Below are 27,391 nucleotides of genomic sequence, written 5' to 3'. Positions count from 1 at the left end.
CAACAACAGACCATCCTATGTCAATAACTCTAAGCTACTAAAGTTTCTTTAATTAAAGTATCTTCAAATGAATTAAAATAATAAAGTGGAAAAAAACTACAAAATGAAGAATTTTCTATTCTTTATTAGTGTAGAATAACCATTACCATTTCAAAGTATTCTAGAGAGGACTTAAGTTGTAAAATAAAAAATTCTTCTAAAAAAAGTATTTTCACTAGAGTTCAAGCAAAACTTATCTTAAAACTCCTTTGAAAATTAAATGTAGTACAAGTGGTTGTGGCACTTTAATGGGAGAAATGCTGGAGCCATTACCTTTGAGACAAAGTTAAAGAACAAAGGACAGAAGAATCTGTCAGCAAACCCTGAAGTGACTGAATAAAAGTGCTTTCAGATACAGGGCAAGTATTAGGAAGAAAGAAAAGGAGAAAGGACAAAGTACTGCCCCTCAGATTAAAAGAAACAACCTTAGACATATTCTGTCTTTAAACAGAAGTAATTAAAAGCAAATACTGTAAGTCTCAAAGGAAAAGTAGACAGACGACATGGCAAGTGTGACAGTGGCAGAGAAGCATGCTGTTAACCTCCACAGCACTGCGGAAATAAAGTAAAAGAGAGATGCAATAAATGTTACAATGAAACTGACCAACATTTTTAAAGGGGCAGGGTACAGCATGCTTTCCGGTTAATGCGCAGAATGGCAGAAATAAAGAGCAGAAATTATACATAATCTTGGCTGATCACTCCAAACAGAGCTTGAAATTACTGGTTCATTTTTAGCCAGAAGTAGCCAAAAAGAAAAACATATGTATTTAGATAAGAAAAAATAAGGCTAGACCAAAATTTAATCTGCAGCAAGATATTCTAAATTTTTATAAAATCAAGATACTGTCTTAAGAGAATATATTTATTTGTATTTGTGCCCCTTCTTCTACCATTCACTCTTAATTTCTCATTCCCCCATGACTAAATCACTACTATAAATGATAACATACACACATATGCAATCTTTATATCAGCATTAATTGAACAGTGTCATGTTTTCTGTTCATTCATACAATAGATTGATGTACCACTAATATATATCTAAACACTAAAAAAACCTTTCAAAGTTAACCTATTTCATAAGTGTCCTTAAATTGATCTCTTTATTGTGATCAAAATTAGTAAAACAGAAATAAAACAGAGAGACAATGAAATGTTTGGTCTTTCTAGAGACAGCTGTTGAATATATCTTAAAAAAGCAATCTAAGTGAGATTAAACATGGTATTATCTTATTACTCCCCAAAACAGCTCTCTGTACTTCACCATCTCCCATTTCTGCCTCTCTTTTCTTTCTTAAAACCACCAAACTTTTATCTTATCACTCCTTTCTTTTTTTGGGGGGGGTGGGGGGCTCATCTTACTTATATTAGTAGCACTTACAATGCTAATCAATTCCTTCTCCTTGAAAAACCTCCTTCACTTGGCTTCCCAGGTACCAATTTTCCTACTATCGATAACCGCTCCCTCAATCTTCTTGTTGATTTTTCTTGTCTCAATTATTGAACACGCAAGTACCCTCAAGTAAGGTAAGGTACTCATACTATTTCTCATCTCTAATTGGAGTCTAACGCTCTTGGAGAGATCTTATCCAGCTTTTTGCTTAAATATAATACGTCAACAGATAAGAAATTTATGTCTGGTCCAACAATCTGCTGCGAGCTCCAACATGACATGTCTAGTTAGATGGTGAGAAACACTGCAAACTTAACCAGTTCAGAACTTCCCCGTGAATGCCAAACTTGACATCTCCACTTAGTATTTTTAATAACTCAAGCTTAGCCAGTCTAGAAGTCAACTTCCGGCCTTCTCCCTTAAGACAGTTCCTCTGGTCGTCTTCTCCTTCTCAATTAATGGCAAGACTACTCTTAAAAACACTTAGGGAAAAAAACCTCAGTGTCATCCTAGAGTTTTCTCTATCACTCTTCCCATGTGGTCTATTAACAATTCTACTGGTTCCAATTTCAAAATACAAACAAGATCTGTTTACTTCTCCCTGGCTTACCACTATTCAGTCTTAGCTGGATTAACACAACAGCCTTCCTGATTCCACTCGTGACACCTTATGTCCGTTCTCTACAAGACATCCAAACTGAGTTTTTAAAAAGGTAAGTCAGCATTATATCACTACTTTGCTCAGAATCTTACAATGGCTCCCAACTCCCAGGAAAAGCAAAAGTCTTACAATGGTAAACAACGCTCTGTTGAAGCAGCTTTTCTTCACTACTCTGAAATCATCTACTACTCTCCACCCAGATCACTGAAGTGCAGCAACACTGGCTTTCCCTCTGTTCCCTGAACACTAATCACATTCTTACCTCAAGACCGCTGAACTGTTTGCTCCACCTGGAATAATCTTCTACTTTTAAATATGGATTACATCTCCATCTCCTTCTAGTCTTTGCTCTCATTCAGCTACTCATATAGGCATCATGTCATCACCAACTGAAAACTACAACTCCCTACTCCAGCACCCTCTCACTTTCTTGCTTGGTTATACCCAAAGCACTCATCACCTTCTAATATAATAACTCACTTATTTATTTTGTTTTTTGTTTCCTCCAGCACAAAAAAATATAAGTCTCCTAAGAGGAACAGAACTTTTTTTTTTTAAGTTTTGTTCACAGTTTATCTCCCATGTCTAGAACTGTGACTGTACAAAAAGATGAATAAAATTCACTGAATTAATGAACAAGAGTATCTCACACCTTCTGCCTCATCTAAATAAAGAAATGATTTTTTTCATGGCTAATCAAAGTGACAGCTATACAAAAGTCAGATGGAAAATAAATCTGGAATGGTACTGGAGTGAGGCACAGAACTTTTAATTTTTTTTTATTGTGAAATAAAGCAAGTTCCCTGGTGATGCTGTTGTTGCTGGTCTACGGAGCACAGTTTGAGAACCTACCTTGGAGATTATTCTATAAAGTACAATATGCATCCTTTCAGTCTAATATTAATTAGTTCTTTTGCCGCCTTCCTTGACAAAGGAAGGATTTGAGAACATTTTAATTACATTTATTCTTCTGACTTATTGTCAAGTACTTAATGTATCCGTGGCCATCACTGTTTTATACAGTCAATACACATTTACATTGACTGCATATTTACCATTTCTACTGCTTTCCATTCCTTTCTGAATCTCTTACCTTTGTCTTCATCTTCTGCATTTTCTCCTTCTGCCTTAAGAATATCCTTTAAGATTTTCTTTAGTGTAGGTTTGCTGATGGCAAACTCTTCATTTTTATTCATCTAAAAATGTCTTTATTTTACTTTTGTTGAGAGATTTTCACTGCATATGGAATTTTAGATTGGTAGGTATTTTCCTTCACACACTGAAGATCTCATTCCACTGTTTTCTGGTTTCTACTGCTTCGTTGAGAGGTTGGTTGTCAATCTAATTGTCCATCCTTTGAAGATAGTTTTTCTCTGCCTCCTTTTAAGAATCCCCCTTTGTGTTTTATTTTCAGTTTTACTATGATCTGTGAAGGTGTGACTGTCCCACTACCAGCAAGGGTCAGAGGATCAGACACAATCAGCTTTAATCTAGCACTTAATTAGCTTTATAGAGGGATGTACGATAGGATATTCAGCATGCAGAGCATCTTCAAACTCATCAGGAGGCCAAGCAACTATTCACATGCTCAGCTTCTTGAATCTCTCCCCAGCACACACAGAGTAAGCACAGCTGCCAAGGACAGTTAGGGTGCAGGTAGTTCACCTGGACACGGAGACGTGCCTTGGTCTCCTGACAGTCCTGTGTTGTTCACAGATGCAAGGCCACTGTGTCAAGTCACGGTTCTCTCAGGCCAGAGGTAAGACCACAGATGGTGTTTCACAGTAAATTTCAGAGATAACTAGCTCCTAACATGTAACATTCCTCATTTGTCTTAACTCAATTTATTTCCCCAGAATGGTGCTATGAGAAGACAGACTCAAAGTCAGGTTTTCAGGCAGGCCTAGGTCTGTTAGGGTCCAGATCTGATTTTAAAACTTTATTCACAATGTAGATTTCATGTCATTTATTCTCTGGGGTATGAAGGCTTATTAAATTTCTGCCTTAATGTCTTTCATTAATTTTGTAAAGTTCGTAACAACAATCCTTTCTAATACTTGCTTTAGCTGCATTATTTCTCTTCTTTCCTTTTAGGTCTCCTACTGAATTATGTTCAACTTCCTTTCTTCAACCTCTATTTCTTTCTGTATTTTTTCATCATTTTTGTCTCTCCATGCTTCCTTCTGTATATTTTCTTCTAAATTTCCTACACTTCATTAGTTTTCTTTTCAACTGTGTCTTACCCTCCATTCAACCCAACCACTGAGTTCTTAATTTTGGTAATTATGTTTTTCAGCATCTAGAATTTATATTTTAAAAATAATTTTTATTTCCCAATTGAAGTTTTCTACCTTCTCTTTCATCTTGTCAGCATGGTTATTTTCAGGCTATGTCTGATAATATCCAGAGCTGCTGTGATTTTGTTTCTGTTGTCCATGCTTATGCTGAATTTATTCATGTTGTCTTGCCTTTTCCTACACCTGCTTTTTAAATTGTGTTCTTGTTATAATCCTTAGATTATATTCTTTAGGAGACCTTCTTTCAGAGAGGATTTAATTTTTCATCCTGTGAACACTAGCAATCCAAGATCACCTCAGTTTATTCAGGATTGATATGATCTAGAGTTGAGCTGTAAAAGCACTGAAGACTTATCTTCTACTGGTTTACCCTAGACTACAGCCCTTTGGGAACCTAAACCAAAGCTAGTTCACCCATACAGTGGTGAGCACTAGACTCTCTTCCCTGTGCTCTTGTGAATCTACCGTAAGTGCTCTCAGCCATTCCACCAAAATTGACAGATGCTTCCAGGGGAAAAGAATACTCAAAAGCCAGGCTCACATTTCTATACTGGTAATTCTTTCCTATCTTGTTTACTTTCCAATGCCTTAAAACAGGTTTTGGTTTTGGTTTTTAAAACATATATGGGTCTAACTTTTCTAGACCTACCTAGAGGAAGAACTGGTTCCAATCACCTAGTCTGCCATTACCAAAACTGAAGTTGAGTAACCAAACTTTAAACAAGATAGTAATTGATTATACCTAAAGTTAAACTGTACCTGGAACTCAGATGTCTTAAAGTACGCATTAAGTAGAATTTGTGTCAAAAACAAAACCAAGTAAGTTCCTAAAAAGCTATTTTTTGAAAAAGATGACATTAGTGAATGACTACTGTTTCCAAAATCAAGACAATAAAAGCAATTATTTTTTCATATAACTCATGAGAAATCTTGCACTTTAAAATATATAAATAAGTTTGAGGGAACTTCTTTTTTTGACAACTCAGAAGTACAACTTTTGTAAGACATTAAATACATTTAAATATTCATGTATAAATACATCTTGTAGAGAGCAATTCTGCCCTGAAACAGTATTTAATTAGGTATACATATAGGTCACTCTCCCCTACCCACATCAGTTTTTTTCCTCCTAATACAATACCAGGTTCAGCTGAATATTTACTGAGCCTACATTGCATATGCTCATTAAGGAAAATGTAACATGGTGTTTTCTGGAGAAATTTCCAGTCCCACAGGAGAGATACAGGGATAATGTGATAATGCTGTAACAGACGTATGCACAAGATGCTACAGGTACACAAGAGAGACATCGTGTCAGCATGATGTGACATTTCAATTACTGTTCCATTAGTGACATTTCAACTACTACTTCCTAAAATGCCTGTTTCCTTTGGTGATGCAATACTAAGCAAAAAAGAAAATGCACATCACATACCAATTCATGTTTTAAGCTTAAAAAAACTCACCTGTGTAAACATAAACACAAAGCATTATACGAGACTCCAAGGAGGAAAAACTGATAGGAGAACTCACCCCATCTGGCAGTGCCCTCCAGCACACAGCACTAACAAATTCATTTGTATCATCTTCTTTTCGGTCTTTGTCCAGAACACTTTTGACCGTATCAAACTTAAAAGTTAGCAAAGTCTTAGAAAGTCCTTTATAGTACAGGTAAAGAGAGTTGTTCTCGCTTCCTGAGAAAAATAAAAAAAGAAATCCAATGTTTTTAGTTTGGGAAAGCTTAGAATCGGGACATCACAAATTCAAAGACTAATAATCTTTTACAGTTATGAAAGACCAGAGCATAGGATTTCTGGGGAATCATGAGAGAAAAGGATTCACAGAAAAAAACTATACTAATCTAAAGAAATAACCATTGTTAAATGCTATAACAATATTGATATAAAAATTTATAGCAGAGATGTAGAGAAGAATCAGAAATTTGTTATTATAGCATGATACTGAATTACATTTAGAAAAATTTCTGTCTAGAGAGGAAAAAGAAAGTTATAGCACTTAAAAAGGTAAAATTTCATAACCTACAAAACTTATTTCCCAAGATAAGCATTACTCCTATTACATGAGTGGTCTAAAAAGGCCTGTATTTTTGAGCAGTCTATCAAAGTATAATTATGGAAGACATTTGCTTTGACAGGGTTTAGGTTCATATACATGTAGAGAGTCAACTTTCCTAAGTAAAGGCCAAGTCACTTTAAAGTGCTGACAAAAGTTCATGTATTCAGGCATCAGATATATTAATGCATTTGAACAGTACCAAATTTGAGTTTTCTACTTCTGATTTAAATTGGTATAGATTATCAACAATGAAAGGCCAAGAATAACAAATCAAGATACCCAAATAGGCTGGTTTTTGAAGAGAACACTATAGAGGGGGAAATGAGTATCAAGCTTAAGAAGACAAATAATGTCTCCAAAATTAAGACATCAGAAATTAATATTTTCCATCTTCTACATAACATCTATAGAAATTATGTTTTGATGGAGAAAAACACAAAAGCTATATAACAATCTTATGCTATTTCATGTGGTCAGGGCTTGTGCTCAGCAAAGGAGGAAGGGCTAACGCTTTTTCTCATCTGAGGAAAATTCAGCGTGCTACCTTCCGAATGTACAGATAACTTCCTGAGTTGCTATGTAGTCTGTTTCCACTGAATGCAATTTCAGTGACAGATACCTGTTAAAAAGTTGCAGGAAGAGGTAGTTTCACTTACCACAAGCTATATAATCCCCATTGGAAGCGAGGCCTACGAAGTTTTTTTCATTGATGTGACCCTTGAAGGAACGTAGACAGTATGGCTTCCCTACGTTCCACAGCTTTAGCTGGCTGTCTGTTGAGCTGAGATAAACACACAAAGTTAGAACATATTTAAGATTTCATGGCATGAAACTCATCACTACTAATTAGAGGCAATCCAGTTTGGTGGTTAAGAATGCAGACTCTGGAGCCAGACTGTCTGAGTTAGAATGCTCAGTGAGCTGTTAATTTATTTTTGACCTTAGGATAGTTACACAACCTCTCTGGCCTCAACTTTTTTTATCAGTTAAATGTGAAATATAATGATTCCTACCTTAAAGAATTAGATTATCAACAACGAATCACTTTAAATCATTTTATGCTTTCAGCAGTCTCTGGGCATGTAGGAAGTCCTTAATAAGCAGCAGCCATCAATGACACCATACCACAAGCACCAAACAACAAGAGACCCCTGCTGGAGCTCTGCTTAATGTCAGGGATATAGCTGTTCCCGTTGATTTGATTTACTTTTCAACTGTTAAAGCATATTAGTATACTGAATATAAATTGTTTTCACAGCTTAGCTGGACTTATAGGGGTGGAATACTATGAATGGTTGAATGGTCTATATAAAGTGGTTTATTACTAAAATAATATGTAAGTGCAATTATTAATATAAAAATAATTGAATATAAAATCATGCTAATCCTATCATATAGTCTTAGGATTCGAATTAAAATATCATATTTTTGTTTTCTTCTACTTTCTGTTGCAAAAATTGGATCTTACAACACATATTACTTTGTAAACTGCTTCTCCTCATTCAACATTTGTTTTATATTTTTAATGTAAAATAAATACATCTCTATATCTTTACTAATGACTATACAATAAATCATCTTTTCTCTTACTCTAACATTCACAGAATAGGGCACCATGCTAAATGTTTTACATATATTATTTTATTTAAAGATTCACAATATAAGATATCTAGTATTATTAGCTCTATTTCAGAGATGAGGAAACAGATTTAGAAGGTTAAGGACATTTTCAAGGTACCACAGCAAGTAAACAGTAGAGCCAAGAATGAAGCTGTCTTTTTTCAGAAGCCAAACTCCAAACTTTTTGAATACCTCTCTTTTTAAATCGCATCTCCTCATTTTTCAATATAACATCTACTCTTAGACATTTATGTTGTTTTAAATTTGTTTTTTGCTCAACAATATTGCACTGAAATATCCCCTTTATATGTGTGTGTGGTGTGTGTGTGTGTGTGTGTGTATTGTCCAAGAACTCAGAGGTTGCAGCAGTATGTATATATTTTAATATTACTTTTTAGTATTTCCAAATATACTTGTGAACGAGTTTGTCTTAAATACTTCTAGATAGCAAATATGTCCAAGAGGAAAATCATGATGATTCATAAAAACTAAGAAAGAAAAAAGACTGGTGAATATATAAACCACAAATCCAAATAAAAAAGGTCAACCAAGATTTCCAATTTATACAATTAAGTATACATATATTTCAAATAACTGGAATCAAACTAACTGATTCAACATTTATAAATCTAAAATTGAAGAAAAATATTTTTGCCACATAATCTACCATCCATATTTGAATCTGAATAAAATTTTAATTATTTACTGGCCATTATTACCCCTAAAGTTGGGATACTTTTTGACTGCTCACCATCTAATTTAGATTTGTGAACCAATTACCTAGATCAAATTCCTTTTGAAAGCTCAGCTTTCATTTTCTTTTTTCCCCTTATTTGTAACTCAATTCAAATTATCTTGCTAAATTAATTCAAGTTACCGAGTTCTTATCTAGAGCAGCCAGTACGGAGGCAGATGTAGTGGGAAGGAACAAGTATAAGGCACTAGCATTATTAACCTCCTGAGAGATACTAGAAACTATGTGAAAAGAAAAAAACAATGTATGATTAAGCTTGAGAAGAAATACCATATATGGAAAAAAGGAGATTAAGAATGGGTATTTACTAGGATAATATAAAATAAAGAGAACTATGAAATGGGTAACAGACCGAAGGGACTGCCCCTTGTCAGCAGAAGAGCTCAGTCAACTGTACTTTAGCAGCTGAGGTTTATTTATCTGGTTGACATCTTGTTATCTTCAAATAAAATAAAATACAACTAAAAGCTTGTATTAGATTCTCTAGTTCAGAAGCTTTCTCAAATAATATGTCAGGTGTAAGCAGTCTTATTTAGAAAGTTCTCTTCAAAACATATTTAAAACTCACCATGACATCATATGGAGATCAAGCAACATGGAATCAAGTAACATGGAATCACAAAAGTCAACCACATACTGCTTAAAACCAAAAATAACAGTACTACTCTGCAATGCAGATAAATATAACATATTAGTTGACTTTAATAAATAAAACACTTCTCATTCTACTGCATCAACTATGTTGTTTCTCTCTTCTTAAGGAGCAGTGGCTGAAATCCAGTCTGAAGTTCAGATCTTTAAGGGGCAATATTACAAACTAGTATCATCAGGATTTTATTCACAAGTAACATATAAAAGTGATCAATACAGACCAGAACATACATGTATTTAATTAGGTAAGTTATAAAAAATTAACTTATTTAATAAAAAAAATAGCGCATATACCACAGTGTTACTCTTTACATATACCCACGGTGACATCAGAAACTAGTAAATCATGTTAAGCTCATCTTCTGAAGAGAGTAATACTCACGCAGAGACAATTTCCTCACCACTCACAAACTTTGCGTAAGAGACTGCTTTTCGGTGTCCTTTGAATACCATGATTGGCTGTTTAGTGTTACGAAGATCATAGTAGTGAACACAGTGATCTAAAGTAAAAGAAAACAAACAAAAAGAGAAAAATGTAGTCAATAAAGAAATGGAAAGCAAAGCTAGTTTTAACTGGTTTTGGTGTTTTACAGCAAATGTTTCAGGGACAATGTCAAACCTGTAACAGCCAGAAAACTAAGGGCAATGACTCATTTTCAAACATAAGAAAGATATAGTGGGTTGTCTGTTTTGAATCTACAAGAATATGATTGGATGAAAAAAGTGTATACGCATATACCAGTATCACTCTGAAAGGGAGTTCCCTGATATTTCCTGAGATCTTGGCTCTAACAACATGAAGGGTTCAAAGTAACTGGAAATTTTAATGTATCTTTATCCTTATATTTTGATGGCTTCATAAAAGTAATGTAAACATTTTGAGCTTCTGGCTAAAGAAAATGCTATATAATTTTATTTCCCACTCTTGCTTTTTAAAATATACTTCCTTGAGACACATTTTGCACATAATGAAACCTACTCACTGTGGGTATAAAAATTCAATGATTTTTACTAACTTTAACCAGTGTTTCAACCAACCAACATCATGTATCAGTTTTAGAACATTTTCCTCCTCCCATTAAGATCCCTCATAGTCCATTTACCACGCACCACCCTAGGCAACCACTATGTTTTGCCTCTATAAATTTGCCTTTTCTGGACACTTTACAAAAATGGAATCATACAGTATGTGACTTGATGTATGGCTTCTTACACTTCACTTAATGGTTGTAAAGTCCATTCATGTTTTAACATGTGTTAGCAGTTTATCTTTACTATTGCTGAAGAATATCCATTGCATGGACCAATTTTGTTTATATTTGTTTCCATTTTTTGGTTATTATGAATAATGCTGCTATAAACTATCACGTTCAGATCTTTGTGTGGACATTTATTCAGGTCTCAGGTAGATACCTGAAAAGTGGAATTACTGTCTTGTGATAATTTTGTGTTTAACTTTTTAAGAAATCTACAAACTGTTGACTGTACATTTTACCTTCCCACCAGCAATGCACGATGGCTCCAATTCCTTTACATGAGTCCTCTGAACATTTTGGATATGTATCCAAATTGTTTTTGCAAATATTTTCAAATTCTCTGTTGCCTGTCTTTTTATTTTCTTATTTTGAAGTACAGAAGTTTTGAACTTTGATAAGGTCCAATTTAACTTTTTTTTCTTCATAGAACACACTTCTGGTGTTGGAAATAAGAAAACTTTGACTAATCCAAGGTCTCAACAGATTTTTCTATTTTTTTCCAAAAAATTTTATTGTTTTGGTTCTTATATTTAAGTCTGAGATCAATTTTAAGTTAATTTTTGTGTATAGTGTGAAGTAAAGGTTTTAGTCCACCTTTCTGTATGTGGATGGACACGAATCCAGGTTGTCCCAGAATCATTTGAGAACAGACTACCTTTTCTCCAATGAAATGCTTTGGCACCTTGGTTGAAAATGAATGGACTATAAGCAAGGTTTTACTTCTGGTTCTTAACTCTAATCCACTGATCCACATACATCTACTCTTGTGCCAGGACAACAATGTCTTAGTAACTACAGTTTTATCATTTTGAAATTGAGAAGAAAAAGTCCTCCAAATTTTCTTTTTTAAATGTTTCGGTACTTCCTGGTCTTTTCCAGTTTGTTTATACTACTTTGAGTTCACTGAGCTTCTTGGATGTGTAAACTGATGTTTTTCTTCCAATTTGGGAAGGTTTGGGCCATTATTTCTTCAAATATGTTTTTAGCCCTTCCTCCCTCACCTTATCTTCTGGGAGTCAGTAGTGTACATGCTGGTATGTTTAATGGTGTCTCATAGGTTTCTGAGGCTCTAATTCATTTTTCTTCATTCCTTTTTCTATTACTTAGACTGAATTCTATTACTGAACTGTCTCCAAGTTCACTGATTCTCTTGCCAGCTCAAATTTGCTCATGAGCGCCTCCAATGACTTTTTTTTTCATTTTAGTTATACTTTTCAACCACAATACTTGTTTTTTCTTATTCCTATTTTTTAATACTCTATTTGGTAAGATATATGTGTCATATTTTTCTTAATTCCTTATAGTTGAATTCATTGAGTATTATTTTTAAAAGCTAACTTAAAATCTCTATCTAGTAAGCTCAACATCTGGGACAGTTTCTGTTGACTGAATTTTTCCTGCTTCTTTCCACATCTCATAATTTTTTTTGTTAAAAACTATAGACATTTCAGATAATAAAATGTGACAACTCCAGAAGTCAGTTCCTACCTCTTTCTCCCGGTTTGTTGTGGCCAGTCTTTCAGTTAGTGGTGGTGTTGCCACTTGCTTGTTTAGTGGCTTTTGCAGAACTAATTCTGTAGAGTCTGTAATCCCTGCTGTATGGAACCACTGAAGTCTCTGATCAGCTTTGTTTTGTTTTGTTTTGTTTTGCTTTGAACCCAGCTGCCTAAAGGCTGCTACTGGGTCAGCGTCATCTGGTAGTCGCAAGGCTTCCTTAAATGGTTTGAGTCAGTGTGTCTTTCCCCCATGGCCAAGGGGATGTCTGGGTGTCAGGGCATGCTTTCAAAGCTGAGACAACTCATATAGTGGCCTTAGCCCTCACTTTTTGCTTACATAGACCCTCAGGGTCAGCCAGAGGTAAGCGACTAGAGCCCTCTCCAGTGTTTCCTGGACAGGCACAGTGGCCTGGACGTGCACAAAGCATCCTCATCACAGGAACATATGAGAGCTTTTTCCAAAAGCTGTGGCTCCTTTGCTGCCCAGATCTTCCTTTCTGATTTCTGACTGGGCTCCCGTTTGCCCCAGCTGGTGTCACAGCCTTAGTTGTGATACTGCATCCCTTTGTTTTCAGCAATACCCTGGGCACAGGTCTTTCCCAAGGAGACTCTGAATCAGGTCAAACAGAAACGACTCCTGCGAAAGGAGCTTTTCCAGTGAGCTGTTAAGTCAGGTCAAATAGTGACAATGCTCTGGAAATGGGGATTTTTGAGAAGCTCCAAAGCTATGTTTACCCCAGTGGAGGCAACAAGGCTGCTGGTTTTCAAGGCTTCCATAACCACAGTGTTGGTTCATTTTAATAAATTTGCCAGTATTTCTGTTGCTTATATGGAAGAGTATTCCCACATCCCCATTTATGTTTATTACTGCAATTACATTAAGTGATCACCTCAAATGACAGCATTCAGCTTATACTGTGGAGGTACAAATGTACTGTTACAATTTGGCATGTCTTTTGCAGTAAATAATTCAAAATTGAAAAGCATTTTCATAAAATAAGTCTTCAATTTCTCAAGTTATTTTATAAGCTGAAAAAAATTTGTTATTAGAAAAACAGTACACTATAGGATAATAACATACTACCTTATTCTCAGGCTAATAAAAAGCAAAAAGGGGATGTAATATGCAAAAGACGTAGGGATATAAATGAAGGTTAAATTGTATCATTGTGTACTGTAAAAAGATTTTTCTAAAACAAAAAGAAATGGCAAATGTTTCTGCAGACACGGCAACCTCAAAAGAAGCACTGCAGTACCCAGAACCAGCTCACCATGTGCAATTTATTTTCAGCAAAGTATACACTATCACGTTATTGTTATTATCTCATCATGGCGGTCCTTTTTTTTTGGTTTTATATTTTTACTGTATTTACTTAGAATTTGATTTGACTTTATAGTTGCTTAAGAGCTACAAATATACAAAGGTGATCTTCATTTTTAATTTGCACATATACTCCAGAAATATTAGGATAAAGATAATTTAGGTAAGTAGGTGAAGCCCTCAGTAATTTCCTTTCCTTATAAAAGGAAAGTCTTTCTGAAGTATCACCATAATTTTAATATTCTAAATAATTCGAAGACTCAGAATCTGATCCCATTTCTATTTTTCTTTTCCCTCTTCTTACTTTGAAAAATTTCAAACCTGCAGAAAAGTTGAAAGAATAATAAATGAACACCTTTATACCTTTCAATGTAGACTCACTAACTGCATGTATGTATTTTACAACATTTGCTTTATCTTCCCCTCTACAAATGAAAAAGCATACCCACTTTTTTTCCCCTTGAACCATCTGTAAGTAAGTTTTAAACATCAAGATACTTTACCCATAAAAATGTTAGCACCTACCCTCTAAAAAGAAGATGACTCTTTTTACACCATGTGCCATCCTTAAGAAATTAATACTGACATAAGAATATAATTTAGTATGTATTCTATATTCAAAATCCAAACTGTTTAAAAAGTACCCTGAATAACTATTTATTTAATTTTGCTCAAGGGTCACACATTGTATTTAGTTTCTAAGTCTCTCTGTCATTTTATATACAACAATTTCGTAATAGTGTTATTTTTTTAAGCATCTAGATAGTTGTTTTACAAAGTGTTCCACAGGTTTGAATTTGTCTAAATGTTTTCTCATTATTATGCTCATGTTACATATTTTTGACAAAATTATTCTAAAACTGATGGTCTTTCCTACTGCATCACATCAGGAAGTATGTCATGTTTGTTCCAATGGTGATCCTAAATTTGGCTGTTCAGTTAAATGCCCCCGTGGCCTTATCAGGGTAAAGAGAATCTGTTTGTTTTACTTAAAACTTTTTAATCAAACTATGCTACTTGTGTAACCATCAAGAGGAATACCAACAGAGAACAATTTCCAGGACAATGAATAATTTTTCTATAGGGATACAACAAAACCCAAACCAAGACATCTAAACAAACACAGTTTCATCAATAATAAGGTAATCACTGTTGATATGCTAAAATAATAGCGTGGAAATAATTTGTTTGGAATATATGTAGAAATATTTTGTTGAACTTAATGTTTAATGAAGAGTTCATTACCTTTTACTAAAGTAAGAATAAAATAACTATAACTGATAAGTCAAAGTTATTTCTTTTAAGTCAAAGTTTTTGAATACAGTTTATGACACAGTCATTCTAGGCTCTGTTCCAGAAACCAAGAAAAGGAAAAAGACTCAGTCCACGTACAATATGGCCAATCAGAGAGCAAACCGAATTTCAGAAATCTCCAGTTCTATTTCCAGGCTTCCCAGATGCTTGAGAACTTATAAAAATTCTCAATATCCTACCTGTTGGATATCACTAAGATGGGGTTGGGATGAGAAACCAAGTTGGAGAAAAGTTCTCCTTAGGGAGAGCAAATACCTTCTGAGTATTTAAAAATATACAGGTCCACTGGTTACTGACACTCACCTCATACAGCTATCGTTATAGTTTTTTAAAACAATAATTAAATCCTTTTTACTTCCTTTAAGCCTTTGATGATATTCTAATATATAATACACCACATTAGAGATCTGAATGAAAGCTAACCTTTGGAAACAGAAAGATCAAGCAAGCATAAGTTAAATAATGTAAGGGTATATGGCATACTTTGGAAGCACTTCCTTTTAACGCCAGCTCTAAAGTTGGTTGGTAGATCTTTGTTCATCATTTAAGAAGAATGAGAAATTGTCGTAGCTTATTTTTTACCATATATAATCAGCCCTTGGTTCTAGCCTAAATAAAACCCTAGAAAGACATGTTCCCTTCAGCCCACTAATATGCACCCTTAACTTTATGAGTCACCCCTCTAATCCTTACCAATCCACAAAAGATATGGAAGCAATTGCAATGTTCCCTAGCGTCACAGAAGTAGCAATTCCCTATCTGTACGTGAGATTAAGCCACAATCACCAAATCATCAGCAGTTAGCAACAAATGAAAAAGTTTTCCAGTTCCACACAAAAGGAGCTTAGATGTCAACATTTCATCCTCACAACAACTAAAAGGTGAACAGACTGAAAAATCAACAACTATTCTAGGATCCACAAGAAGGTGAAGGTCAACCAGTGCCACAAAGATTGGAGAGACAAAGGGAAATATGGGAACCACAGCTTATCAGAGCAGAGAATCACAATGAGAAACTGCCTTGGGGAACCAATGCCTGTGTTTAAAAATCTGAAGTGTAACAGATGAACTGCTGAAGGTTCCGTGTGGACAAGTCTGGGAGTTAAAAACTCCGGAGAGATCCAGTCATTGGAGTCCTCCACAATTTTATCAGATTTATTTCCAGAAGTTTGATCAGGTTCTCAAAGGCAGAGCACAGAGGATTTTTTAGAGCAGTGAAAACACTCTGTTCGATACTCTGATGATGAATACATCTGTCTAAATCCATAGAATGTACAACCCCAAGAGTGAACTGCTGACTATGACTGTCAGTGTATGTTCATCAACTGTAACAAATGTACCATTCTGGAGAAGGATGCTGATTTAATTGGCATGGGGTGGGGGTGGGGGGATGTGGAGGGCAGGGGCAGGAACTCTCTGAATCTCCCTCTCAAGTGTGCTGTGAACCTAAAACTGTACTAGGAAATAAATAAATAAACCCTTTTAAAAAAGATAAACATCTCAGTTATGTATACTTTCCCCAAATTAAAAACAAAAACAAAATCTCAGTAAAGTAGCAGAAACATTTATAACAAAGTCTTTCCTGGCCTAACTTACTTAGAATCCCAGGATATCAAATAGATTAAAGTAAGAGCTGTTCTGGTTACCAAACCAAGATTTCTTACTATGACATATAAAAGGTCTTCATTATTTAGCCTATGTCTACATTCCACCAATTTAGGAACCTGTAAATATTTTTAGTATAGTTATCTTGTCCCAGGGGAAGATAGAGAAGTATACATAAAAATGATCTGAGGAGTAATTTCAAAATACAAATGCTTGGTCTCCTCTCTGAAGATCCTAAATCAGTAGGTTTATGATAGGGCCCAGACATGAACAATTTTTCAGTTTCTCCAAAAAGACTGGTATGCCTCAGATTTTAAAAAACACTATTCTAACGCTATTCTTCACAATATGTTATAACTTATTTGCTTGACTATCTTACCTAACAAACTGCCATCCCTGAGGAGTAGGATTATTTTTTATTTTTGTATGCATAGTAACAAATACAAAGTTATTTTAAAAAATAAGTGTGAAGTTACTAAATAAATGATATAATTCTGATGAAAAGAATTCCGGGCATCCTAATTAGCGTGATAGAGATGGGAAAAATTCTTTTTTTCTTTAGAATGGTACATGGTCAAGCCCCTTTAAGTAATCAGATATTTACTTTCCTTCTAGGAACTGTAAGAAACATAGACAGATATACATGCCACATTGTATAAGCAGATCAACAGTTAAAGTGGAGAGTACAACGTTCATTGTGCTTATGCTGGTCAGTATCGCAGCATTTTGCCTGTGGATCCAGAGTGCAGCCAAGTGTCACTTAACTGCCACAGATGTTTCACACCCGAATGATGGCTGCTTCCTAATACTGACACACCCCTTCTCTGAGTTTTCTAATAGTCTTTTATTCAGAATTCAGTATTCTAGAGTTATACAAAATCAAGTGGTTGCTGTTGTGTTTATTTTCTACAGTTTAGATCTGGAATAGAACCATCTTGTATCCATTCATCTATCATCCACTTAACCATCTGTCCATCCATCCATGCAAGTAGGGTTAATGTTTTATACCCATCACAGTTTCTGAGTTCACTAAAACACAGGTTTTGGTTGTTTGAAAAATCTTTGTCTTTATTTGTAAAAGAGTTTTTGGCTGGATATAGAATTTTGGGTCTGAAAAATTTTTTTTAGCATTTTAAACGTGTGGTGGGTCCGTTGATTTTTAGTCTATATAGTTTATGATGAGGAGGTTGCTATAATTTTTATCTTTCACAGTATATGTTTCTTTGTCTTCACAATTTCTCTTTGTTTTTGGCATTCTGACTATTGATATGTCTGAGTACTTCTGGTCTGTTTCTTTTTCGAAGCAATGAACTGTTTCAGGTTCTGCGAGCTTCTAGTATCTAAGCTTTGCTGTCTTTGATCAGTCTTGGAAAATTGGCCTTTGTCTCTTCAAATACTTCTTTCCTTTTCTTTCCTCCTGCTTCTACAACTCCAATTACAAGTGTGTCTGACTGCTCAACATTTTTCAACAACTCTTGGCTACTGTGCTCTGGTCCCCGCCCCCTACCACCCAAAAGTCTTTTCTCTGTGTTTTATTTTTGATAATTTCTACTGACTACCTTCAAATACATAGTTTCCCTTAGTTTGTATCCAATCTGCCAATCAACGCATCAAAGAAGTCTTCAGTTCTGACAAGATTTATATTTCTAGTATTTCCATTTCACTTTTAAAAAATACTTTTCTTCTAATGTTAGCTATTTTGATTGTGGTAGTGGTTTCATTGGTATATATATCTATCAAAATTCATCAAATTGTACATCCAAAATATGTGTATTTATTAACTCAATAAAGGTGTTAAAACAAAACAAAACAAAACAAAACAATACTTTTCTTCTCTCAGCTGAAATTCTTCATCTTTTCAAGCATGTTGTCTATCTTTCCCACTAGACCCTTTACATACATTTTGAGGAAGGGTGTAGCTCAAGTGGTAGAGTGCATGCTTAGCATGCACAAGGTCCTGGGTTCACTCTCCAGTACCTCCTCTAAAAACAGATAAATAAATAAAAACCTAATTACCGCCCCTCCAGAAAAACCCAAACAAACATACAATCAGCTATTTTAAAAGCTGCCTCACACCGCGACACTTGGGTCCTCTGTCACATTGATGATTCCTCTGAGCCTGGCACTGAGATGCTTGCTCTGACTTACATGTATGTCACCTACTTTTCAATTAAATGTAAAAGATCAACAGTAGATGCTGAGGTAAATGGTAGTTTCGTCTGGAAACGAGTACCTCTTTTTCTGTCAGGCCGTAAGTGTGACGGAATCAACGGATCTAGCAGCGGTTGAGCTGAGTGTTGGTTTTGGTTGTTCAGTTCATCGTTGTCAGGTGTACCACAGGCTTCAGACTCTTCCAGCAACGAGTGGCCATCACTCTGTGCTTAGTGTGGTCTGGGCAACAGAAATGTTTCTCAGTGTTCTGCTCTACCCTTTTAGCAATTCCTGAACGTCTGGGCCTAGGAGAGGGGCCTTCTCCAAGCTCCTGTCCCTCTCCTACTGGTAGATGGCTCCTTCTTGTCTTTCTGGTGCTAGGATTCTGCTTGGCACAGGGGTTCCTGGCTCTTCTGGTCCACCATGAGTCTTAGGCAGGGCCGACAAACCCGACCTTCTGGAATGGGGCCTCTTAACACTCCAACCCCTCACCGCCGTGGCAGCCAAACTCTGCACAGCATCTGAGGCAGGCCTTTCCATGCCGCTCCACCACTGGCAGCAGACCTCTGCTGTGTGCTGATGCAGGACCCTGGGCCTAACCAGTTTTCCTGCTTGTCTCCTAACAGCTCAAAGCTTCTGCTCCATGTAAGAGGAGGGTCCATGAAAAGGTGATATTTTGTGCTGGTCTTTCAGCAGGAACTCATCACTTCATGAACTTCTGAATGCCACTGATGCAGGCTACTGCCCTGCCTCACTCATTCTGTGAGCCACCAGTGGAAGGCCACAGAGAAGAGCTTCTGAGTAAGCATGCATTCCTCTTTTGTTTCAGACTTCCAGTTATTCGGCACTGATACTGCAGTGCACACCTGGCCCTTAAGAATGCATTACAACTTCAGCTCTTTTCTTCTCACCGGCTTCTATGGTGGCTACTTCTTCCTCTTGTGGTCTGCAAATGGTGAAATAGTTCCTGTGTCCCATCCTTCTTGGAGGGGCTTGACATTCCTTGGAATTCAGTTCCTGTGCCTTGTAAACTCAGTTCTCCGACAGGCAGGGGTCAAGAAAAGTTATAATTTTGTAGCTCATGTAGTGCTTTATGTTTTAAAGATAAGAGTAACACTCTCTGGTCGCTTTCTACACACTAAGCAGAAGTAGAACTCCCACTGTGCTATCATTTGACAATATTTCCTCACCACAACTATGGAGCACATATTCTAAATTCCTGTATACTTACAAGAACATTACACTGATTCTGCCTGGTGTAGTGTTCCTTCTCATTCATATCAGTCTATAATAGTAACAGCTCCATCTTTCCTTGTCCACTTCGTAGTAGCATTTCTTAAGTTCCCTGGCTAGAAAATTATATGTGTATATTTAAATAAATGAATAAATAAATGAATAAATAAATAAATAAATACATACATACATACATACATACATACATACATACATACATATATACATACAAGATCTTGGTCTCAAAATCAGTTGGCTGTCTCTTTGACATTGATATCACTATATACCGAGTTAGAAATGCCGTCTGATAAAATGAAATAAATACAAGGCACTCAACTCTAAGCTGATGGAAGACAAATGACTTACTATTTTACCAGCAAAATCTCAGATCTTTATTTGATTAGAAATCTAAAATAGGCATTTACCCAATTTTTCTGGCATGGAAGAAGTGTAAAGGGAGAGTTAACAAGAACTGAGAAGTGAATTGGTGGTAATGAAATCCGGAAATGTGTGTGTAGGACTGTGGGAAGAGACCCAAACATGGGCTTGAGAGCCACTGGTAAGGGCAGAGTGTCGCAGGTAGGACTAGAGGAAAGCAGGAAAAGGAAGAGGAAGAAGGGGAGGGAGCAGGAGAAAGATGAGGACTCTCAAAAAAAGGGAAGTAGGGAGGCAAGGAAGGAGTAAGGAAAGAAGAAATATGAGTGAGAAAGAGAAGGGAGGAAAAGAGTAGAAGGGAAAAAGGAAACATGGAGGGAACAAAGAGGAGGGAAAGACGGAAATAAAAGGGAGGAAGAAAAGAGGAAGGAAAAGAAGGAAGGGAGTTGAGAGAGAGAGAGCAATGGAGAGCCAGAGCAAGCAAGAGCCAGCACGTGTACAGGCACGGGAAGATGGGTCTGAGATTCTGAACTTCTTTCTACACCTAGAGATGGACCCATAATAGTACAGAGGGTCCAAGTTTCTGGATTCATGTATGAATTTATGAAAAAATTCCACATCTTATTAAAACTCCTTCATTTATATCATAAAAATATATATTTCTTTACAATTACAAATTTTATTTTTTCAATTAACATTGTGCAACAGCTCATTTAAAGACTAATCTATCAATTAAAGCATTTAGTACCCATTTTTGGCTAGTAATAACCACTCATTGATTCTCTGCCACCTGTAATTATCTGCCTTCTTCTGCTCTCAAATTAACTAAGCAGACTTCTAATTTTTTCCTAAAAACAATATTAAAAAAAACTACACTCTCATTAATTTTTAAATCAGTGCCTAAAAATTTTCATCTTACATTTAAATATTTGCAAGACCTGTCATATGTAACATACTCAAATAGTGACATTTAGAAATAAAAATTAAGTATATGTAATGAAATCTAAATGCCATAGTAATTCGATGTTGAACATCATCCATTAAAAAAAATTCATGAACAAGCTTTTCTTTAACCATGGGAAACTTTTATATATAAATTTTCCCTTGAATTTGCATTTTCATTCCCCTTGGAAAATAAAATGTATCCAACTAATTTTACGCTATCTTTTTATACTAAGTCTCACTTAGCATTCTCTCTTCTTTGAAAAAAAATGTATATTATACAAACATTAATTTAATTTCCTATGACCAGAACACTTTTTCCATTTGAATTACTACTAAAATTATTAGTATATAATTGGTTAAAAATTTTTGATAATTATTAAACAGAAGTAGTATTTTACTGGAAATGTATGCTTCATCAGACGGTTGTGGCATCCCCTTTCCCTCTGCCTTCTGTCCTGCCCTTGTTCTGGTAACTACAAATTACTCCTACGTACTCTAGAATTCCCTTCTTATTGTGTGGCATTAATTTTTTCCCTATGGTTCATTTCTATATTTATACAGATACAGTTATAGAAACAGAAAGTTTCCTCATAGCAATGTCATTCAATTTTCTGATTCTCAAGTTTATGCCCCAAATCACATAGTCATCTCTCGGGGGACAGGGGAGGGAGATAAAAAAGAACACTTCATTGCTTTGCTAGGGAAAGAGAGTCACAGCAGGCTAATGCCGTAAAGACTACAGGTTCCCCACTTTTTTTGAATATAGTCATCTATTATCAAAAATATTTTTAATAATCTGACATCTTGGTTAGACCATTCTTTTAATTTTTTACTGAATATAAAGAACTGGAACCATCTATGTTGTCACCTAATAATTAAGAGCAGTTTAAAGTCACAATTTTTGCAAAGTACTGAAATGGTTTTACCAACATACAATCAAACGTGTAGAACCACAGTCCCTTATCCTAAGTACTTGGGGCAGGTAAGTTTTATAATTTTGAATTTTTCAGATTCTGAAAGGAAGTATGCTTCATATTATGCAGCACTCCTGATAAGGTTTGTGTCAGCACTCTACAATCAAACACATTAATATTACTACCAGAAAACTTATATGAACAATTACACAAAGTGAGATATACAAAGATAAATAGCTCTGTCCTACATCTAATCATGCCATCGAATGAAAATGAACTTTTGGTATTTATGGATTTTCAAATCGCAGATAATGGACTATGGACCAGTATTAAGTATACCCGTTTATTGCCCAATTGAAGTAAATAGATCTATGTTCAATATTTGGTGCTAATGGGCTCTCTGCCTTGCTCCCATGGGACTGAGAATAAAGAACAATGCATACATTTTTTGACAGTACTCAGAAGAAAGAAGTCCTTTAAAGAAAAAACTTCACCCACTTTCACTGTTTTACTCAACAAGCATCTAAAGTAAAAGCACTAAAACATTTAAGGTACAAAATATACTTTTTCTAATGCCATGTTTCACTCTTAATAGAAATACCTATAAGACAAAGAATGATAGGGAGTTATTCTAGTAACAATATTTAGAATAATCACCCCTTTGACTGAAAATCCTGAGGTTTTTACAACTTGGAAAAATGTGTCATGTTAGGATTCATGATAATGACAGATATGATTTTCTTTTATAAAACATAAAAAAACCCACTATTATAAAAGTTGAAGTGGAAAAGGGGAATTGACGTGATATCTCTGGTTTCACTATCAGGCGTTATCAACTTACATACGAAATCTGAAGATCCAAAAATTGATTCTTTTTAATCTGCAGGTTTCTATATACATCTTGAATACTTCTAGTGCTCATTAGGTTTTTCTTAGTCCAGCTTGAAAAACTTTGCTTTAGATTACATGACAAATATTTAAGTATGTCCTTCCATATGTGAAGATTTTTTAAAGCATGTGCCTAAAGCTAGTCATTTTATGTAGACTTTTTTTTCTGCGCTTTCAGACAACTGAAAGTCAGTGAAGGTGATAAAATGGGCTGTAAGTATACTGATACTCTATATGTAATGTTTTTTTTTAATAAACAGAAGATGATTAGCACCTTGATAATTATATAGAGAAATAGCCTTTATTTAACATCATAAAATTTCATACAAGTGTATTAATTAGCCATTGCCACAAAATTGCTGTGCAACAAAGTATTCTAAAACTTAGTAGCTTAGAACCTTCATTTATTCTCACAGACCTGAGGCACAGCTTAGGGTTGGCTGCTTAGAGTAAAGCTTATTTATGTGTCTGGATGTTGAATGACTGGGCTGGGGCAAATCAGTGCTGCTCCGAGTGCCTTTCTTCCTCCCCTTGGGGCAAGCAGCTAGCTTGAGCATGTTCTCTTCACGGTGATGGCAAAGGGGCAAGAATAACCAAGTCCAACTGTATAAGCACAGTTCAAACTTCTCTGCTCAATGTCACACCTAACATCACTTGGGGCAAAGCAAGTTACATGGCCCAAGTCCAGAGTCAAGGGTGGGGTTGTTTCCCAAAGTAGGAAAGCGTTGTTTCATGGCAAAGCAGATACAGGGAGGAATAAGAATTGAAACCATTAATGCAATTTACCAAAAATTTAAAATCTAAAACAAATCTTTCAGCATCTTACAACAATAGTTTAATATTCTGTAACAGAGACCAAATCATTTGGCTCTGTTGTTAAAGTAAAATTTGGAGAGTCTAAAATACGGTTGATATAGCTTAAGATTAATTCAGAACCACTAGAGGAAATGACTCTTAAAATATTAACAAGTGCAAGCATTCCATTTATACACTAGAAGGTCACAAAAGGATGAAATAATAATCACCAAGTGGAAAGAAAGCTGGCTTAGATAGGCTTTCAAGCTCTTGGTTTGTAATACTGACATGGCAATCTATATATTTTATCTTAAACTAGGATCTCTGAAGGAAAAGATATTCATTCACATTTGATTTAATTCAATTAAGCCCTTTAAGATAATATTTTAACTATGGTTTTTTACTAATGACATCTGTAACTCAGATACTAGTGGCTAAATTTTGTATTTTCAGAAGCGACCCTTTATGATATAGCCTCTTCTCCAATCTCGTTCTAATTCTCTCACTAAAGAAATAATCTATAAATTATATGATTTATCATTCTACTATATTTAACATATTTTAAAAAATCCAACTTGCAAACAGTAAAAACACTAAATGTTTAAATTCATAAAAATGATTTCAATTTTCTAACACAGTTTTTTCAAAAATATTTTAAGTAGTTCATATGACAGATTTACAATAATCTACAACAGTAAGCCATACTTAGAAGTCAATTTTTTAAAAACCTCAACGAGGAAAAACACATTTTCCAGAACCATTTAAGTAAGTCACATATATCAGGGTATAAAACCTTCTATTACTGAGTGAATATTTGAATAAACAGTAGCAATCTTGCTTTACTCTGGCATTGGGTTTATTCTAATAATTCCCTTAAACATAACCCATCCTGTCTGCAGGTGCTTACAAAAAAGGAACATAAGTGATACAGCTGAACCTGAAGCCTTAGTGAATTACCGGGGATGGAAACAACAAAAATTAAACAGTGCTAATGAAATCTCAATCTTTCAGTAAAAAAACTTGAGAGAGACTACCATGTCTGTTCACTTAAACCATTTCACTCATAACTGCCCAAAATCAATTTTAAGAAGTTTCTATCATAATCTCTTAAGTCACCAAGAAAGTATTTAATGACATCTTTTGTGAATGTCTATATGCTAAATTTTTAGCATTTATTTAATTTAGTTTACATCTTTTCCATCATTTAAAAAAAAAACAAAAAAACCTTCTTTGTGACTGGAAAAACAGCCTGCATACAGAAGAGTCTATAAAATATATGTGAATAGTTTCACTATCCTTGTAATTACTACACTGCTTACAAATACAATATTCCTATACCTTAAAAGCCTTCTGAATATCACATTTTCTTTTTCTCCTTCTGAGAGGTAATCACTTTACTTAAAGTTGTAATACCTATTTCCTTTCTTTTCTTCATGGTTGGACTATACATTCCTATGGTCTATGTATATCTTCCTAAACAGTGCAGTTTGTTCTGCATGCTCATAAATAGAAATGTACCGTGGGTTTTTTGGTGACATTCTTTCATCCAACACTTATGCTTGTTACTCATCCACAAGAGTTCATAGAGGTGTAGTTCATTCATTTTCACAGCTGCATATGTTCCACAGCATGAATGTGCAAACAGTGCAACTATATACATTATCAAATATGTGTTTCTCTAGGGCAAGACTTCTCAAACTTCAGAGTGCATAAGAATCACTTGAGGAGACTGTTAAAAAACAGATTTCTAGGGTTCCCTCCAGAAATTCTGATTCAGTAGGTCTTGGTCAGGGTTTCAGAGTTTGTGTTTCTTACAAGCTCCTTGGAGACGTGACGCTACTGCTGTGCAGATGCGCCTCGAGGAGCAAGGCTGCAGGGTCCATTTATCATTTTCTTGGTTATCTGAAAGAGTTCTGCATGTAATATAGATACGAATATTTTGTCATTTATATGTGTTCTAAATGTCTTCCCCAAAAATGACTTTTTAAGAAATTTTTTTTCAGGTATTTGACAAACAGAAGTTTTTAATTTTGTTTTACCAAATTTATCTACCTTCCATTTATGTAGTTTATACCTTTTGTCTTCTTAATGCGTTCCCTATTACAAGATCATGAAGAGAAGCTCTCTTACATTATCTTCTAAATACTTTCTAGTTTTGCAATTTACGTTTAGGTTGTCTGGTCACCTGGAATTGCACGGGAGGAGAGGGGTGCAATGCAGCTGTGCCATAGCTGCTTCTTCCGCCTGGCTCCACTGTTGGCGTGTTTTCACAAGAAGAGAAGTGGGCTCGGTCATAGCCAACGCAGCTCCTAGCTGCGAGGAGGTGGTGTTGAAATCTGAATCCATACCCAGGGGCCCTGCAACTTCACAGGTGAGACTGAGATTTGTCCTAGGCAGAGGGTGGATTTGCTCCACCAGTGCTTTGTGAACCTGCGCCTCTGGAACAAACAGGCAGTGAGCGAAGATCTGGCACACAGTGGGGGCAAGTATGGGTATTTACAATAAGCCAATGTACTGTGCACAGAGGCAGCGCTGGGGTCTGCACTGACCCTGTGGCGCATCACGGATTCAGGTGTGTGACTGTATGCTCGCTACAGCGGGTCCTAGCGCCTGACACTGGCGGATCTGTACTGGTGGTTCCTGGGGCCCAGAACCTGGGGTACACCAGAGCGGGTGGCTGACATTCTTGCAGCTAAGGCAGGGACAAAGGCAGTGTCAACAAAGAGTACTTTGTAAGCCCTTATAACAAGTGACAGACATGACAGAGGGCACTTCCCAGTGGACATCTCCTGCAGAGGTATACTCAGTGACCCTCTTCCTGTCTGAAGTGCTCCAACCCTGCCTACCACACACCACAGCTCAGAAACGGGTCTAGAAGCCTCTATTCCAGCAACAGGGGAGCAGACCCAGTTAAGGCTGTGACAACCAGAAAGCAAAAAAGGAGGCCCCGCTCAACAACAACAATCAGGCAGGTTCTGATTACCACACCAATCACACCCCTGATCAAAGGGATAACAGCCAACACACATGGAAGAGGGACGTGGCAACCTTCCATACTAAGAACAGCCATCGCAACAAAACTATTAGATGCACAGTCTACACAGGAACGCTCTCACTTTAAATAAAAACAAACAAACAAACAAACCACAGCCCTTCAGGACCACAGTAGATAACTGACACTCCTAAATCCATACAGCCAGAGAAATATAAGTAAAATGAAGAAGCAGAGGAACTGCTCCCAATTAAAAGAAAAAGAGAAGTTCCCTGAAAGGACAAACAGTGAGACAGACCTCGACAGTCCACTAGATCATGACTTCAAAAAGGGGGTGATAAAAGCACTGAAGGAAATAAGAGAGACCATGAATAGAGACAGGGGGTACTACAAAAAGGCAACAGAAACTATAAAGAGGAGCCAATTGAAAACAGAAAACTCAATGGCTGAGTAAGAGCCGAGCTAAAGGCAGTCAAAAGCAGACTAGATAATGCAGAGGAACATGTAAGTGACTTAGAGGACAAGATAACAGAAGTCACCCAATCAATGATCATGTCTATTATATTAGTAGCAGCTGAATAATAAATGTCTGACTTTAAAATATCTCTAATT

At 35.8% G+C, this 27,391-nt stretch overlaps 1 protein-coding gene and 1 long non-coding RNA gene across 4 annotated transcripts in view; one reads left to right on the top strand and one right to left on the bottom strand.

Annotated features, from left to right (window-relative positions):
- The window catches only part of COP1 (COP1 E3 ubiquitin ligase), a 166,731-nt gene that overhangs the window by 23,588 nt on the left and 115,752 nt on the right, over nt 1-27,391 (bottom strand). For all 3 annotated transcript variants that reach the window (XM_014561409.2, XM_032463682.1, XM_032463681.1), the window contains 3 exons: nt 9,877-9,994; nt 7,126-7,250; nt 5,927-6,087 (listed from right to left, as the gene is read on the bottom strand). In XM_014561409.2, coding sequence (XP_014416895.2) covers nt 5,927-6,087; nt 7,126-7,250; nt 9,877-9,994 — 404 coding nt within the window. The remainder of the gene's footprint in view (nt 1-5,926; nt 6,088-7,125; nt 7,251-9,876; nt 9,995-27,391) is intronic.
- On the top strand, nt 1,963-15,612 carry LOC116658639. Its single transcript, XR_004313862.1, has 3 exons — nt 1,963-1,972; nt 4,726-4,727; nt 15,526-15,612. It is a non-coding gene; the product is annotated as an uncharacterized LOC116658639 (long non-coding RNA).

This window comes from Camelus ferus, chromosome 21 (assembly GCF_009834535.1).
Source record: "Camelus ferus isolate YT-003-E chromosome 21, BCGSAC_Cfer_1.0, whole genome shotgun sequence".
NCBI classification, from domain to species: Eukaryota; Metazoa; Chordata; class Mammalia; order Artiodactyla; family Camelidae; genus Camelus; species Camelus ferus.
Note: the sequence above shows the minus strand (reverse complement) of the source record. Positions and strands in the feature narration are given on the sequence as shown.